The 15,557-nt window shown below is 40.0% G+C and overlaps 1 protein-coding gene and 3 long non-coding RNA genes across 6 annotated transcripts in view; 1 reads left to right on the top strand and 3 right to left on the bottom strand.

The window, feature by feature from the left end:
• Positions 1-4,166, bottom strand: part of LOC147870887 (uncharacterized) — a 49,284-nt gene extending 45,118 nt beyond the window's left edge. The window contains exon 1 of the long non-coding RNA XR_015533077.1: positions 3,911-4,166. This is a non-coding gene — a long non-coding RNA (uncharacterized LOC147870887). The remainder of the gene's footprint in view (positions 1-3,910) is intronic.
• Positions 1-15,557, bottom strand: part of LOC147870877 (uncharacterized) — a 321,359-nt gene that overhangs the window by 176,181 nt on the left and 129,621 nt on the right. The gene's annotated exons all lie outside the window — the stretch shown is intronic.
• Positions 1-15,557, top strand: part of LOC110839041 (uncharacterized) — a 125,619-nt gene that overhangs the window by 101,457 nt on the left and 8,605 nt on the right. Inside the window, exons 4-5 of one of the 2 annotated variants that reach the window (XR_015533070.1) lie at positions 1,220-1,580; positions 13,460-13,663. This is a non-coding gene — a long non-coding RNA (uncharacterized LOC110839041). The remainder of the gene's footprint in view (positions 1-1,219; positions 1,581-13,459; positions 13,664-15,557) is intronic. The other variant, XR_015533071.1, reaches the window with a different exon arrangement.
• Positions 4,779-10,463, bottom strand: LOC147870886 (uncharacterized). Its single transcript, XM_087341735.1, has 2 exons — positions 9,970-10,463; positions 4,779-5,150 (listed from the first exon to the last, which is right to left on the bottom strand). Exons 1-2 carry the CDS (start codon positions 10,179-10,181, stop codon positions 4,982-4,984), a joined length of 381 nt encoding a protein of 126 aa, XP_087197861.1. The 5' UTR covers positions 10,182-10,463; the 3' UTR covers positions 4,779-4,981.

The raw sequence follows: 15,557 nt of genomic DNA, 5'->3' as shown, positions 1-15,557 counted from the left end.
GTCGAGACTAACAAGTGGGTTCCGGAAAGTCCTGGGAAAGACACAAACTTACACGGAGAGATTGAATGGAAGTACTTACCAAGAGGATTACGTTGATGCTCTGGGGTTATTTAAGACAGGTAGATGTATTTCTGATTAGCAATAGGTTCACTGTTTACTGCTATTTTCTGACTGTGCATCATCTGCCCGAGCTAACAGAATAAATAATTATGTGAAAGTATGAAACTTGACGTAAATCGAGGAGGTTCATGGCGGTCCTGTTCCCTCGAAACGTTGGTATCATCTACAAGTCCACATGACGTCATAGTCCAGTCTCCAATCTCATGTAGTGAGGGCGTTTGAAAGTAGCTTGTTGTGAGGAATACTCGAGTTAAACACACAGGACGTAAAACAAGGCTGGAGAAAAGTGTGCAATGAGAAGGTTATTATAATCTCTGAGTTTTGTCTGGATTACTGGTAATTTTGACTAGGTTTCCTGTGGAATGTTCGGACTTTCGACGCAAGTGCCCAGATAGAAGAAGTGTACCTGAAGTTTCCCTTTTAAAATTCTTACCTATTTGTTTCCATGACCGTCTTCCCATCTAACTCTACACTATATGGACCCTGCAGATGAATGCTAGGGCATTGGGTTGGAGTGAGAGGTCGAAACACAATACGCGCGTGGGATTTCTTGTCAGCATCCCATTGAAACGTGCGCGTGACTGTGTTGTGGAAACAGCTGTATCAGCTTGCCAACACTTGTCCTCACTGTATGGGCCAAAGAAAGGCCTTTGCATATAATGTAATAACACGTCACCTCTGGTAACGCTGATTGCCCAGTAGTTTCAAGGATATGGTCAGAATAGAAGGCAATTAATTCTCCTCAGCTGCCATCTCTTACGTTCCACAGTTTTAAATAGTCAACTCTCGTTTACCTGCGTTCATGACGTAAAGAAAATTAGGCTTATGTTATGTGTGTGAATTTTTCTCCGAATAATCAAGGAACTAATTTTGATATAACTGAGCACGAAAAAAATACCACCAGAGGCCACAACACTTTTTGTACTTTTGAGTTTTGTTAAGTTAGTGACGCCAACAGGGACAAAATTACTTAGCTTTTTTTTTTCGTTACATCTTTGCAACATCGAAGTGTTGCAAATAAAAATAGTAGATCTTAATGTGATTTATATTTTATGTAATAAACTGTTTTAGAAAAAAAAATTGTTCGTTTCGATTTCAGATACATGTAACAAGGTACCGATTCTAGCCAACATTAAATCATTCTGCACTTTTGAAAGTATATCCCAACACAAAATTTGAGGCGCCATGGCGACCCGAATTTGTGAGAAGGAGCGGAGAGAGAAAGGAAAGAAGATAAGAAATAAAGAAGAGGGGAAAGAAAAGTGAAGATAAATAGGGAATGGAAGGCACAGAGCGAGACAGGTTGAATATAAAAGAGTTTTCAAGGATGCAAACTGAGAAAGACGAAAGAAGGGCAGAGTACTCTTTGATCGAAAGATATTTTAAGGAGAGAGGGTTCCGAAGAGGACGTCAGGAAAAAATATATAATTGTGGCAGCGTCGAATTATCTGGAGCACTGTGTAAGTAAAGTAAAGTAAAGTAAAGTTTGTCCCACTATACGCCATGTAGGCGTTTGGGGGGGAGAGGAGGTATAGCTCCTCTCTTCCTTGACCTCGGCACTAGATGGGGGTGAGTGGTCAGCATCACGCCCCGGCCGGCTTTACCCCCGGGAAAGGACCCCGGTACCCATTGTAGGGGAGGCTGGGTGGGCCCCAGAGCCGGTCTGGACGCAGAGGCTAGAGGAAAAATCCTCTGCCCCCGTCGGGGATCGAACCCCGGTCGTCCAGCCCGTAGCTAGTCACTATACTGACTGAGGTGTACATAGTGAAATGAAGCCCTCGCGGGAAATAAATGAAACGACTCTAAGAAGCCTCAAGCGATACAAGTACTCGCCAGGTAAAGTTTCCGGTGAGGTCTAATCTGTTCCTGAAAGGTTACATTTCTCATAGAAAGAGGTTCGTTTGTTTATAAAATCCTTACGGCTGTTCACTTTTCTCCGTCTCTGGTCTGGTTGCTTGGCGAGTAATTTTGTATATGCTTTTAAATAATACATAACGTGATCTGTGTCCGTTGCTTAGCATCTATTTAATTCCTAAAGTGATTATTACTATTTCGACACAAAGTCAGTAAACGAAAAATGTAACAGCAAATGCCAGTTCACACGTTTCCGCTGCAGCCCACAGTCAATTCAACGCCAAGTAATCATTGGCTAGGAAATGGTTATCTACCAGCTGTTATTACGCACACCGAAGTGGATTTCTCCTGCCTGAGAAATTTCGCTCGGTCGAAACTCTGGACAAACTATAATCACAGGATTGTGTGTATTGGTCGGAATGCAAGCTACGGCTTTGTGTTCTCTGCAGCAAATAGCTGGCATGTCATAGGAAGCAAATTGTTATCATGTTATGGAAGTGTGTAGTATGTCTCGCTGCACAGCGAGGTCTAATAGACGAAACGGGAAGAGATAACATCTTTTGAAGATGGCTGTCTTCTAGGTTGTTGAGCCATGTAGTCTGGTAGAAGTTTAGAGACGTTTCAGAGGTCTTTGCTGCGATCGCCCTGATGATGGAAGCAGCAAGCAACTTCTACCACACTGCACGACGCAACAACCCAGAAGACAAGCCATATTTTGACTCACCACCGTGAAAACCTCAAATTCTATATAGCGATATCTTTTTGTAAAACAAGAAATAATGAGTCTATTTTTCTACGTATCTTTGAGGTTATAGGAGTTTCACATTTACTGTTTTATGGTTGACAGAACTATATACGGTTTATTAATGCACACAAAGCGATCTATGGTCACAGCTGTTTCGTTGCGAAGCAGCCCTACGCAGTTTATGAACAGAACGTTGTGTTTGACAATTACAAGCAGAACCGGCAATGCATTACGTATGGAGTGATGCCACGTCCTTTAGTTTTTAGTAGAACTTACGAGTAAGAACATTAAGTATGGCAGCAGTAGAGATATTTGATATACGTTTATCGCGTTGTTTAACGAAGCTAATTTTTCATTTTAGTAATGAATACAGCTTCGGGTTATTGACATGACGGTGTTAAATACAACATTTGGGCGCAAGCGTTAGGCAATTAAAGGCGAATTGAGAAAATTACGTAAGCGCAACATAAATTTTTACTCCCCACCAAGACTTAAATGTAGGTGGGAGGATAATGTTGAAATTGATCTTAAATAAATAGGGAAAACGTAGAATTCAAGTGAATTTACGATGGTGTTTTTTTTTAATTGTTGATGAACTTATGAATTTCGTAAAATGTGGGTTATTTTTGAGCGGCTGTTATCTTATCAAGGATTCTGATTCGTGGGGTTAGCGGTGAGGAATTTCTCACCCATGGACTAAAGCGCACTGCAGTGAGTGAGACTTGTATCTTGTTGACAGATGCTTCCGACCACATTATTCCCACGCGTGATTTGCAAACAAAGCCACGCCAGTCACGACAGGGGGCATAAGGCGAGGACTGGATTACTGCTGAAGGACACTTAAGTAGATTAACGATTCTGTGCGCAGTGATTCCTTTATACCAACATTTCTCAAACTGTGATACATGCCTCGGTGGTGAGATCTACTGTGGGGTTAATTTGGTAATAGCGAACTTTACAGGCATCCCAACGACAGTGTGTGTGAAGTGATAAACACTCACTCTTGAGCAAAATGTATTATAATATACTTGATTGAACATCAAAGTTTAAGTTTAAAAGTAATAGCTTCTGCTTGTTTCTCACAACACCAATAGCATTTTGCTTTATCCTGTCTCTGGAAGTAGTTAATAAAAAGTGTGTTATTGCCACTAATCTATTTGAGCACAATGTTGTAGTTGACAAATGACTTACCTGCTGATAACACACTGGAATGATCTCCCTTGTCACCACAGACGCGTTTCGATGCAGAAAGTGAGTTGTGGTTTCCACAACGCTGAGCTTGAAACAAATCACTCTGCATTCTAATTAGGTCTTCAGTATTTGTCTTTGAGAGGTTCATGTCTTTTTTTTTTCTCTTGAAAAATTATGTCTGGGTTAAAAAAGGGAATGTGTTCTTTATCAGTCACTTGCCCCGTGTGTCTCTCGAACAAAAGCTCATAGGCCCCTGAAATGCCTATGAGATTGGACAAATTCAAAGTAATACTTTATCATTATTTTGTATGTTCAGTGATATTTGTAATATTCTACAGTCATATTCTTCCCAGAAAGTGCTTGAGGTGTTGTCTCTTCTCCATACAACGGTCTTAGATAGTGAAATGACTTAATGATCTGCGCTTTTTTCGTCGTTAACTTACTGTTTAAAAAAAGAAGTTCCTTCTTTGAACAGTCTTCGTTCTGTGGGAAGTATATTTTCATTTCAGTAAGAATTTCGTACATACGAAGTTGTCTTACAATTTATCAAATATGTACTGGTTGTAACGTGGAAGGAATTAAATTCTCCTGGTCCGACGTATTGTATTTTCTTCCACCCTGATATTTGCGAGAACTGGCAGCACAAATTGGAGAGCAGGTAATAATGTATGCGAACTATATTTTCTTTTGACTTGAAATAATTGAGTTGGATTAACTTATTTTCCACATGATCATCTTACTCGTTTCTTTAAAATAAACGATGGCATTTCACAAACTGCCTCCATATTACGTATTTCAAACCGCACTTGGAAAATAAATATATATTTCAAATCTGTAATTTGACATCGACAACTTGGAACAAGCAATACACAGTTCTCACTTCTCTTTAATACGTTTTATATAATTACGGTATATATATTTATATTTATTTAGACGCACTTATACACACACAATACACTAATTTTGTAACACTGTCACCTTTTGTTACATCAGACTTCCTCATTTATCAAGAAATTGTCATGAACGAACAAAATAGTTAAAAAATAAAATTATATTCGCCACTTTGCTGGTTCATAAAGAACACCTTGTCGAGTTTCTCAGTAGCCTATGCATAATTCCACTGCCCTCGTTAAGTGTTAGGGGCTTAAAAGCAATAGGCACACGCAGAATATTAAACAGTAGAGATGCGATGAGCGATGGTGCGCTTGTCCACCATGTTGCATTGCTGCTGGATATTCCCCTGCAACAAAGAGAAGGAATGGAAAGTACAAATTGTATCAGATGCTTGTCCTAGCATTCAGGTGTACTCCATGTCTTTTTTACTCCAATCTATTTCATCTCATTCGTTTGGGGAATAGAATAAACTGAACTTTGGCACATTATGAACTTATTAACACCGCGGTGGCAGAATCTGAGAATTAATCGGATACGATCCTTAGCCATTTCTCCCGCCCTAACAACTCATCTGTTTAGGATCCATCTCTTTCTCGCTGTTCCAAGTGGAAACTTCCTAACAGACGCTGCTTATAAACTGTGCGTCGTAACATGAGGTAATAGACAGACAGAAACGTCAGATTTATGACGAAAGAATGATTCTGAACGGTATTAAATCGCTCTTACAGCATTTTATGAAAATAATTATGATGACAGGGCCACACACGGAGGATGTTTACTGCCTAATATCCTTTTTCTGAGAGTGGTCCAAGATAAGAGCATCTCTGTAGACAGTTTCATAGAAAGTGGGTGTTACAGATATTGATATTCATCTTACGGGCACATTATCTTCCTATTTAAGTACATAATATTTTACTAACTGGTTGTAAAGGTAATTAAATAAAAACAATTCTCGTTCAAAACCTGAATGTTTCGCTCTTTGCCTCAGTAATGTACATAATAAATCACAAAATATGACGTGGTTAAAATTTAATGAACTTGTGTGTTAAGTAGCAGAAGTACACCGACGTTTCAGAGGTGATTGCTGCCCGTATCATTATGGCGCTACAACCCAGAACAAAGCCATCTTCATGTTTTACTATTTCTTCCAGGAACTCTTCCGGTTAGAAACGGCATTTTCTGCGAAGTCCTCAGCAATTTAAAATCCAAGGCCTTCGTAAATGCTGTGCTTTTGATTTCTGTCCAATAAAGCAAGAATTTCTGTTCCTACATAGGCCACGGGCCTATATAGTGGCCTACAGCTTTGCCATTTCCCATGACGACTACAAGCCTAAATTAATGGAACATGCCGAAAAATGTTTATCTTTAACGGAGTCGTTACTGACGGGAACTACCAACATCACTTAAAAAAATTATCTTTAGCCTTTGATGCTAATGATCTTTTTCTTCCTTCTCTGGCACAGATTTCTGATGGTGCATGAAACATAAATTGCATGTTTGTAGAAATATGTACGTGAGAGAGAAATGTTTTATATAATCGGACTTAAAATTCGATGCATGTGGTTCCTTCTTGCATTCGTTTGTAGAACGTTACTCTTCCCTCTTCCTATTCGCATTCCCTCTTCTTGCAGATGTTGTCAAACCCTTGAAACCATCCCCAAGTGATTTTTTGAAATTATTCCTAAGGGGGGAGTGAGGCGTATATAAATAAGATGACGTCACAGAGACGACATCTCGAATTCGCCTTCGGAAATTAACGAAGCGGCAGAACGCTTTACCTTCCTATCGTTGCCATGCTGTGAGTTATTTTTCTTGCGTTCTTCGCATGAAGTGCATAAAATACACGTATAGGGCAGAGTATGTATTATGTGCGCCCCAAATATTCAATCTCAGAAGCAAAAGAACGGATTTTGATTCAATGTGGCCCTGAAAGTCCACTAGTGAGCCTATAGGCCTACAAAAAGTTTTAAGGAAAATTTATTTCTGCTTTCTGACGGTCAGATATAACCTCCCCTCTCACCCAATACGTATTTCTTGAAGATGCTGGCTTAAAAATCACCCCGCAGACGTAGCGTTCTGCTCTTCAGATATCTAAATGGAAATTATTCGAATGTTACCATAGCGCGTTCAAATAAAATACATTATAAGTTCATTTAAATTTATCAGTTTGTTTACTCTACTAGGTATGACGAGAACTTCAAACTGAGCACATTAAACTTAAAGCTGTGTCATATTGACATTGTGTGTGTAAGAAAGAGAGGGGGAGACATTTTTGAGTACACTCACACAACGACCAGCCGGTTTGATGTCCCTTGATTCTGTTTTGCGTATGTTAAGGCTGTTATGATACCAGTAGCACAGGTGTGGCAACATACGACCGGCGGCCATGTTAAAACATAAAAATGGAGCCTGTACACATTTACCACAGTATATAAATGATGAAGTAAATCTGTCCGTATAGTGTGCTGACAGTCGTAAATACTGGATTCAGTTACTACAAGTTTAATCTGATCAGGATTCTGTGATGTGTGTTAATATAGATTAAAATTTAAATTTTCGGTTCCCTAATAAACAAATTTACTAATTTATTCACAATGTCTGTAACTGGATATGAGAAATGAATGGCTTCCTCCCACACCAAATTCCGTTTACTGTGCGTGTTAATAGCTTGAGAACTTCAACCAGGATGTGAAACCGTGTCTGAATTATAACAATGCTGTGTCGTATGATATATTTATAAAGTATGCTTAGTCATGTACATGAATAGTACAGGCGAGTTAACAATCTAAAATACGTAGTCTTTTAGTGGGGGCAACATCTGCCCGGTCTAATTCCGTAATACGAAAGAAAAATGTCTGTGCTTGTACTATGGCGATATAGTGATTCTCGCAACGTTCGTAATATCCTATTACGGACTGGTAAATCAATGCTATGGCAATATTAACTGTGTTCATTTCGCGGCTTATATGATGACGGTCAGAGGACAATGTGCAATGAATTGTGGGTACCCACACTGGTGTATAGGGAAACCATGGTTACAGATGGAACTGAGATTTTAATAGCCAAAGGCTAGTAATGTGGGATTACCTTCAGTGCAGCTCTAATTAAACAGAACAATAAAATTAAGATCGTTATAAATGTTAGAGTCACATGAAACTGGAATGTAAATTAAAGTTTTTGGAATGAACAATGCTATCAGTTACGTTACGCCAGAATTAACATTAATGAATCACCTGTAACCGTATATACAGAAAAGACGATTTGATTAATAATGTTTCCTTAATGGTGCAATATATTTAAATTACATAATTAATTTGCGATGGACACTCATTTATGTATGCATAAGCCCCCTACAACCACACTTTTCCGTCGGTACAAACTATTGGTTTTAAGTCGTTAATAGTTATGTAGCTTATTGTAATATAATATGATAACCACTTATTTTAACCTGTACCGTAAGTTATTTTTAAAAGGACCAAAATATTCTTAGCTGTTTCCAAGTTATTAATCCCCACTTAAAATGTTGCCTTACATATAATAAAAGTTGCATTTTTTCAATTATCTAGCTGGTTTTATCAAGGATAGTCCTTGTGCAAAAGCTGCTAGTAGCCGAGTCGGTTAACAAATTCCTCGCGTTTTCTGGAATCCACATACTACGATGTTCACTAGGTCCCGCCAGTGGACGCTGAGGCGAGTTACTTTAATTCATACCGCACCTTTAAGATCCATCTTAATATTATCATAACACTTAAGGCTATGTCTCTCAAGTGGTCGCTTCTGTTTCCAGCTGACATCCTTGATTTAATCACACGAATAGTAGCCACGTAGAACTGCTTGAGAAATTTGAAACACCGCGGTTAAGCGGGCCACAGTTTGGAGATCAATGGTTTAGACCAGCGTTTCTCAACCTATGGTACGCGAACTAAGTAAGAAAATCAAAATATAATATTAACATAAATAAATTTTCCCTGAACGCATTTGGTTACTGGTACATTTAATGTGTTGAATTAGAGTTAGTGATACGACCAGCGAAGAATGGTGAGAATCCCTGGTTTAGACTATGGAAAGTTTCCAGAGTAGCTGTGCTTGGCATGTGTGTACCGCGATGCCTTAAGAACACATCCTATGTAAGTTCAAAAAGACTGAAAGAACTTAAAGGAAAGTTAAGTCTGAGAGTGGCTGAGACGAATGAGATGTGCTAGAAGATTTGGGAAGTAAAACGTAAATGAGGGGAGTGTGGGCTGCGTACACAAAGGGTGTGTGTGTGTGTAGGGAGACTCCGTTTGGCTTGGATGCGCAGAAAGGCCTCGGGGTCCCAGCTAATTACAGATACAGGATGGGGGCTGGGCGGGGGTGTGCTATCTCTGATAAAGTTGTCTAAGGTTTGGTGGGAGGGGGGGACATACTCACATTCCGACGGCTTAGTCTTTACGACACTTTGGCCTACAGCAATTTTCCTTCCTTCCTTCCTCCCTCGTTTTCTCATATGGCGCAGATTCTACAAAGTTGACTTTTGCACACTAAGCTCAGGGTTCATGAGTTATCCCATTTCGCCCTTTCTGTATTCACAATACTGGTTTTATTTCCACTCACATAAATTGCCCTTTTCTAAATTACGTCATCAATCACTAGTACCCAGCGTTGTATCTGGTCTTCTGAAGAAAGCACGAATAAGTATGAAGTACTGAAGAATATTATTAAGCCATCCCTCCCTAAAGCATACGTATTTGTCCTGAGGCTAAACTATTTAATGAAACAAGAAAACCTTCAAGTCTTATAAGCTGGTAACAGTTCAGCCCGTCAGTAAATTCCCCACCGTTTATGAAACCAAAAGTTTCGTTGACCCCGCTGTGGACCCCGTCGCGAGCCAGATGAATCCAGTATACACCCTCACATCATATTCCTTTAACGTACGTTTTCAAAGGTGCATTTCTTCCAAATTAGGCCAAGGTCTACCAAGTGGTGAGTTTACTCTCACTTGTGGTTTCCCGGCCAAAGTTCTGTGTGCACGTTCTGCCCTTCAGACGCATTTACTGCTCATCTCAGCCTCTTGATCGGATCACCTCAGAATCAGATCTTAATGTTCTCATTACACGACGGTGAATCGAATTTGCCTTGTATTCAGTGCGTCAGGCGACATGTTCGGTATGGAGAAGACTACTTACCATTCAGGACGTGAACCGTGATGCTTTTGGACTGAGCATTCGAAGGGTTGCACTGGTAGCGACCGGAGTCCGAAGGCCGGGCCTTCTGGATGAGCAGAAAGCTGGTGGTCGTCTCCCCCTTCTCTGTGATGACACTGACGCCACCACGCGGCGAATCGTAACTGATTATCTGGAACCACACGAATATACACGTTCTGTATTCCCTCAACCATCAATTAGTCATCTTCTTTAGCCTGTCCTATTTGCACCTGTAACTCATACGTGAGATGCCGTGGCCTTTGATTCGTTATTGTTTAACGAATTTGCACCAGAATAACGCCACTAAAAGAAATGACCCCCCTTTTTAAAATAAGGAGTCTTCGTAGCATATTTTATTTAACCACCAACTCTGCCTATCTAGTGGTTTTGAACGTATGGACTAGTTGTTCCTGAAATAAATAGTACACCTTTAATAATTACCTTAGAACTGTACAGTGTAAATCCCGTCTGAGTATCGTTTTAAGATTCTGCACCAATTCCAAGAAAATTAAAATTAAAATACTGTTTGAAGAAAATTTATACTTGATTATTCCTGGTATTACAAGTAGTCCATGGCTGTCATTTGAGAGGGTAATATCGAATTAGTGACGTTTACAGCTGGAATAAGGGAACGAGATCTTTAAAATACACGTGTTTAGAAGAAGGAAACTATTCTGAATGCATGCGTAGCTGATCGAGGGATATAACATTTACCACGAAGGAACCTTTCTTTCTTTCTTTCTTTTTATTTTTTGCTGTCTTATTATCCAGCTGCTTTTAATCAGAATTGCTATGAAAATCAAGTGGGACGGCTGTTTAAGTGACACACTGTCTGAACCGGCCATGCCATAGCTCTGGCTGGATTTTCACCGCGGAGACCCATTCTTGTAGTGGGCGAAATGGTTCTTCTCTGAGATCCTGAGTTCTCCGCATATACTTGTGATTCTCTCATTTATCACCTCAGTCAGGATAGTAGATGTTCGGGCAGACGTTTGGACCCAGGACCTCCCGAATATGAAGCAGAAATGCTATCCACTCGGCCGGGACGTCCGGTCGTTCGCATTCTTAATAGCATATTGATTTACGCAAGTTTATCCGGAGCGTGTTGGGACACTCATAAATCAATACCTATTCTTCCGTGACACAACTCCGGTATCCCCTCTTACACCCCCGTCCTCCACCACCCTGCTACTCAATTTTACGGCATCCGTTCATGGTCCAACTCTCTCCCCACACACTTCCTCCTCATCTGCCTTAAAGTGTTGTATTACTGAGACTGCCATACAGTCCTACGTCATATTTATTATACGATATGGCGTCCTATGCACGCATTCAAATCGAAGAATTTATTATCCATATATACACTGTACTAGTTGCCCATTCTTTTATCACCTAAAAGAGAGACTGTTGTTTCGTGCTGGCATGGGATCTGGTTCTGGCCAAACCAGAGGAAGAACATTTGAAATAATTCAAAGTGCAGGTAGGACTCGGTTTACGCCGGGGTTAGGTTCTTCAGATTTCCGGCGTAAAGTGAAGCGGCGTAAATTGAAGCAAAAATATAATGGGAACATATGTAAATACATTAGGTTCCGTTCCAAAATTTTCAGTAATCAACACAAAATACTTGAATTTTTTTTTATTTTATGAAATTTACGTATTGTATAATGTTTAAGAAAAAGAAAGAAAATTTACTTCTTTAAAAACGATAGAATAGATGACTGTTTGGTTTTCTTTTTTTCTGATAATAAATTATATAGTATGGCTGTAGAACTGTATCAATTCCTCTCTTAACGGTTGAGCTCCGCTTTCAGTTGGGGTCGTTGCTACAGAACATCTCACATCCCTTATTAATAAGAGCAATAGCCTATTGCATTGATTTCACTGTTGGTGTCCTAACCGGCATTGCAGAGTCAGCTTCACTTTCCTCTGTGTCTTTTTGGACAGTTGTTCAGCTAGCTCTTCTAAATCTTCCGTTGAAGGCTCTCCACTATGACTCTGAAGGAGCTCATTTATATCACCAACTTCTACATCATCTAGTTTTTTGTTTAATTAATTAAATTGTAGTCCGTACTTTATTATTTAGTATTATAGTTTTATTACAATGTAAGTTATATTTAAATGTCGGGACCATCTGCGTCTAGGAAGTCGGGCACAGTCATGACTCCTCACCCCCCCAATCGTGATATATGAGAGGCGCAAAAGTGAACCCGGCGTAAATTGAAGCGGTGCAAACCGAGTCCTACCTGTACTTGTCCGCCAATAACTCAATCCTTTATTAATATGTACTTATGAAATTAACATCGCGATGTAGAGGCGCTGTTTGCTTATTTTTAAGTGACAGCACTTCAGAACAGTTTGCATCTCCAAGGACGTATCTTTAAAATTTACTGGCGCGTCATATATTTTGCAGAGAGCAGTTACGTGAAAATTCTACGGTTGCTGTTACAGCTGAATGCATGCATTGTTCAGTGAAGGAAGGTTTTATTCTGTCTGTAGCTAATATATTGAAAGCGGAGAACGACTGAACTAAGATGAAAAGAAATTTCTTCCGAATATGTTAGCTTTGTGGCATAGTACTCGTAATATTCAGCATACTATTTTTTCAACAAAATGTTTTTACCTCGTTTTTCGAGTTGTAAAGTACATTCATATGTTCAGTGCTGCATATTCAGCAGAAAATTAATTAAACAAATGCAATTACTTAATTAAAAATATTACCACGGGGAGTGAAAGCTGGCTTAAGTAAACAAAGCTCCATTTATATTACATAATTTGTAAATATACGTTCATATTTTAATTTCTCCCACAGGCAAATTGTTAAAAGGTAAGTTTTTCCCCCCTCATGCGTTCTAGTCGTGGTCACAATTTATCAAGTACATCATGGATGGGCTTATGGTAGGCCCTTAGATGCTTTCACAAAATGGCCATTCTGACTGAAGTACACCGTTTGCGAACCAATGCGAACAGTTGCCAATATACATGCATTAAAATATGTGACGGTCTCTGTTTTCTTACACCAACCAAGTCATGAGTATACAGACCTTCTTGCTTAGGTAGTAAAAGCGAAGCTGACTGATATTGGAATCTCTCGCTGCCGCGAGAATCTAAAATTGTCTTTACACAGTTATTGCAAAAATAAAAGGAGTCTGCTGACTATGGAGTCAGCAAACAGAACATATTTTCAATTCAAGTTAAACAGAAGACAGCGGTTTAAAAAGGGCCATGAATTGACTTAGGAAAACCACGAACGAAAACCCCCGACGGGAGACCTGTCGAATACGAAGTGGAAGATCTAACCGCTACACCACACCGTAACGCTTGATTATAATTTCGATAGGTATTAACATGTGAAATTAAGAACGGATTAAAATTCGCAGTTTGTAAATGCAAATGTCAGTTAAAAACTATCAACATGGGAATATTATTATCAAATAAATATTTTTGTCTATTACGTATGCAATTTTTTTTACAGAGCCTAGACATCCAGCAGACAGTAAAGTGACTAGCTGCCGGCTGGACGGCGTGGGTTCAATTCCGGACAGCAGCTTTTTTCTTTGTCACCGAGACCATTTCTTCTGTGGAGAATCTTCCGTCCCCTTAAACAGTGATTAACGAAGACTTTTCCTGGGGCTAAAAGTGGATGTAGCTTGAACTGATCTCTTACCTCCATCTAGTGGTGAGTTTAAAATTACATAGTGCTTTAGCTCCATTACCCAACAGAGCAAATTCTTCCTTCTGTGCCTATTGATTTACTTGTGAATGGACTATTTATGTTCCAAATATGACTAACGTTAGCTCGTTATGGGTTTTGTGCTTCATAAAGACTCAATCCTACGGAAGGCCAAATTTTGATTGGGTCAAATTAATTTTTCATCAGCAAAAGCTTTCTGCAAGGCACTCAATCTCACCGTCCGTAACCGAATTCTTTTTAAGGTAAGTACGTTTCATGCCACGTCTTCTTACTTGTAACAGAACGAGCCGTGACCCTAACACTAGGCGTCGCGGCGGTGAGAAGACAGACGATATGATTATGTTTTCCTGACAGAGACAGCAAGCTGGTAGCGTTCTCTATTTCCTGTGCTGGAGAGAAATGCAGACGAAATATTGGAAGCAGAGCTGTTTTGGTGCAGTATCCGCTCCATTGCGAATTGAGTTAAGGCTGTTGCTGGTCTGTACGTGTCAACTGATGGACGCCCCTCCGTGGTCTCCCCTCAGTTTGATCTCGAACGTGAAGAGGTGCTAAAAAGAGGGAGGCGTAAGCTAAAACAATTCTTTTTTACTTCGAAATGGGTTGACCTTTTCTTTATAAGGGCGACTCGAATGGAGCACTTAGAAGTTGCAAAGGAAAATTTATATAGAATCATCTCTATCCCTTTCAGTAGCTGATTTTATCTTCTACGAGCAATACCTCTCGGACAGTATCTCATTTTATGGTGGATGGATTCCAAAGATTTTTGATTATATTATAGAAAAAAAAATAAACTGACAGTTTGCCTACGATCCTAATAGTTTTTAAGGTCTGGTAGTTCTCAAAATGAGGTACACTACAACGTACAACTTGGTAGCTGGGCCGTAGATTTCTAGTAATACACTTGAACACATTTTTAAGCATTAAAGATACGTCTTTTTGGTCATGCAGCGAATAGATGACAGAATAATCTAGTTTTTCGTGCACATATAACAGCAGAAACGCGGGAAAATGGAATAGTTGATCTTGCTACTTACTTCCGCAAGCAGCTCTGAAACAATCGATCAGTTTCTAGGATATTACACAACTCAACATTTCGCCAACTTCAGTTTCTCCTGATCTTCTGTTGCCTGGATTACGTGGCAGTGCTCTGGACTTGCATTCGAAAGGTACCCGCTTTGAATTTTGGCCAGGTTATTTGCTGCACTGACTTAATTTTCTTCAGTTTCTGTAGGCGAATTCCGGAATAGCCTACGACCGTCTCCCTTCAAATTGTTCCCTACTTAACATTTAGGACACTATTCCTACATCATTCGACGCTATATTGACCTAACACCTGCATCTGAAACAGATTCGGTCAGTAACTTGACAGTCGATCACCTGTTTTTCTGAGGCCGATCTTAATGTTATCGTCCCAGTTCCTTCTTGGCGTTCCAAGTCCCCGCTTTCAAACCCGTTTCTACGAGGTGCGATCGGAAAGTTTCAAGACTGCGCGTATAAAAACCCCGTACACTTATCTCAGGTATTAAATTCATCCATCACCCTCGACGTAGTTCCCCTGGCAGTGAACACAACAATTCCAGCGCCGCTGCCAAGCCTGGAAGCATCCCTGGAAATCTTTCTTTGTCAGCCTGTCAAGCACCATCTGCGATTCTGCCTGAATCTCTTCTATCGTCTCAAATCTCCTTCCCTTTAGCTGAATTTTCATCTTTGGGAAGAGGAAGAAGTCACACGGAGCTTAGAAAGGAAGTTGGGGTCGGTTCTTGCAAGATCTTTGAGCTCCTGACAAACGAGAAGTCGATTCTGCTTCTGGTCCTCAGACAGGATGCGTCGCATGTGGAGTTCTTCCTTTAGAATCAGCTGACAGGTCCCATAGCCTATC

The sequence above is a fragment of the Zootermopsis nevadensis genome, unplaced genomic scaffold (genome assembly GCF_977971745.1).
Source record: "Zootermopsis nevadensis isolate Lab colony 2312 unplaced genomic scaffold, Znev_1.0 Znev_ptg000085l, whole genome shotgun sequence".
NCBI lineage: Eukaryota > Metazoa > Arthropoda > Insecta > Blattodea > Termopsidae > Zootermopsis > Zootermopsis nevadensis.
The sequence above is the reverse complement of the archived record's forward strand: the minus strand, read 5'-3'. Positions and strand labels throughout refer to the sequence as shown.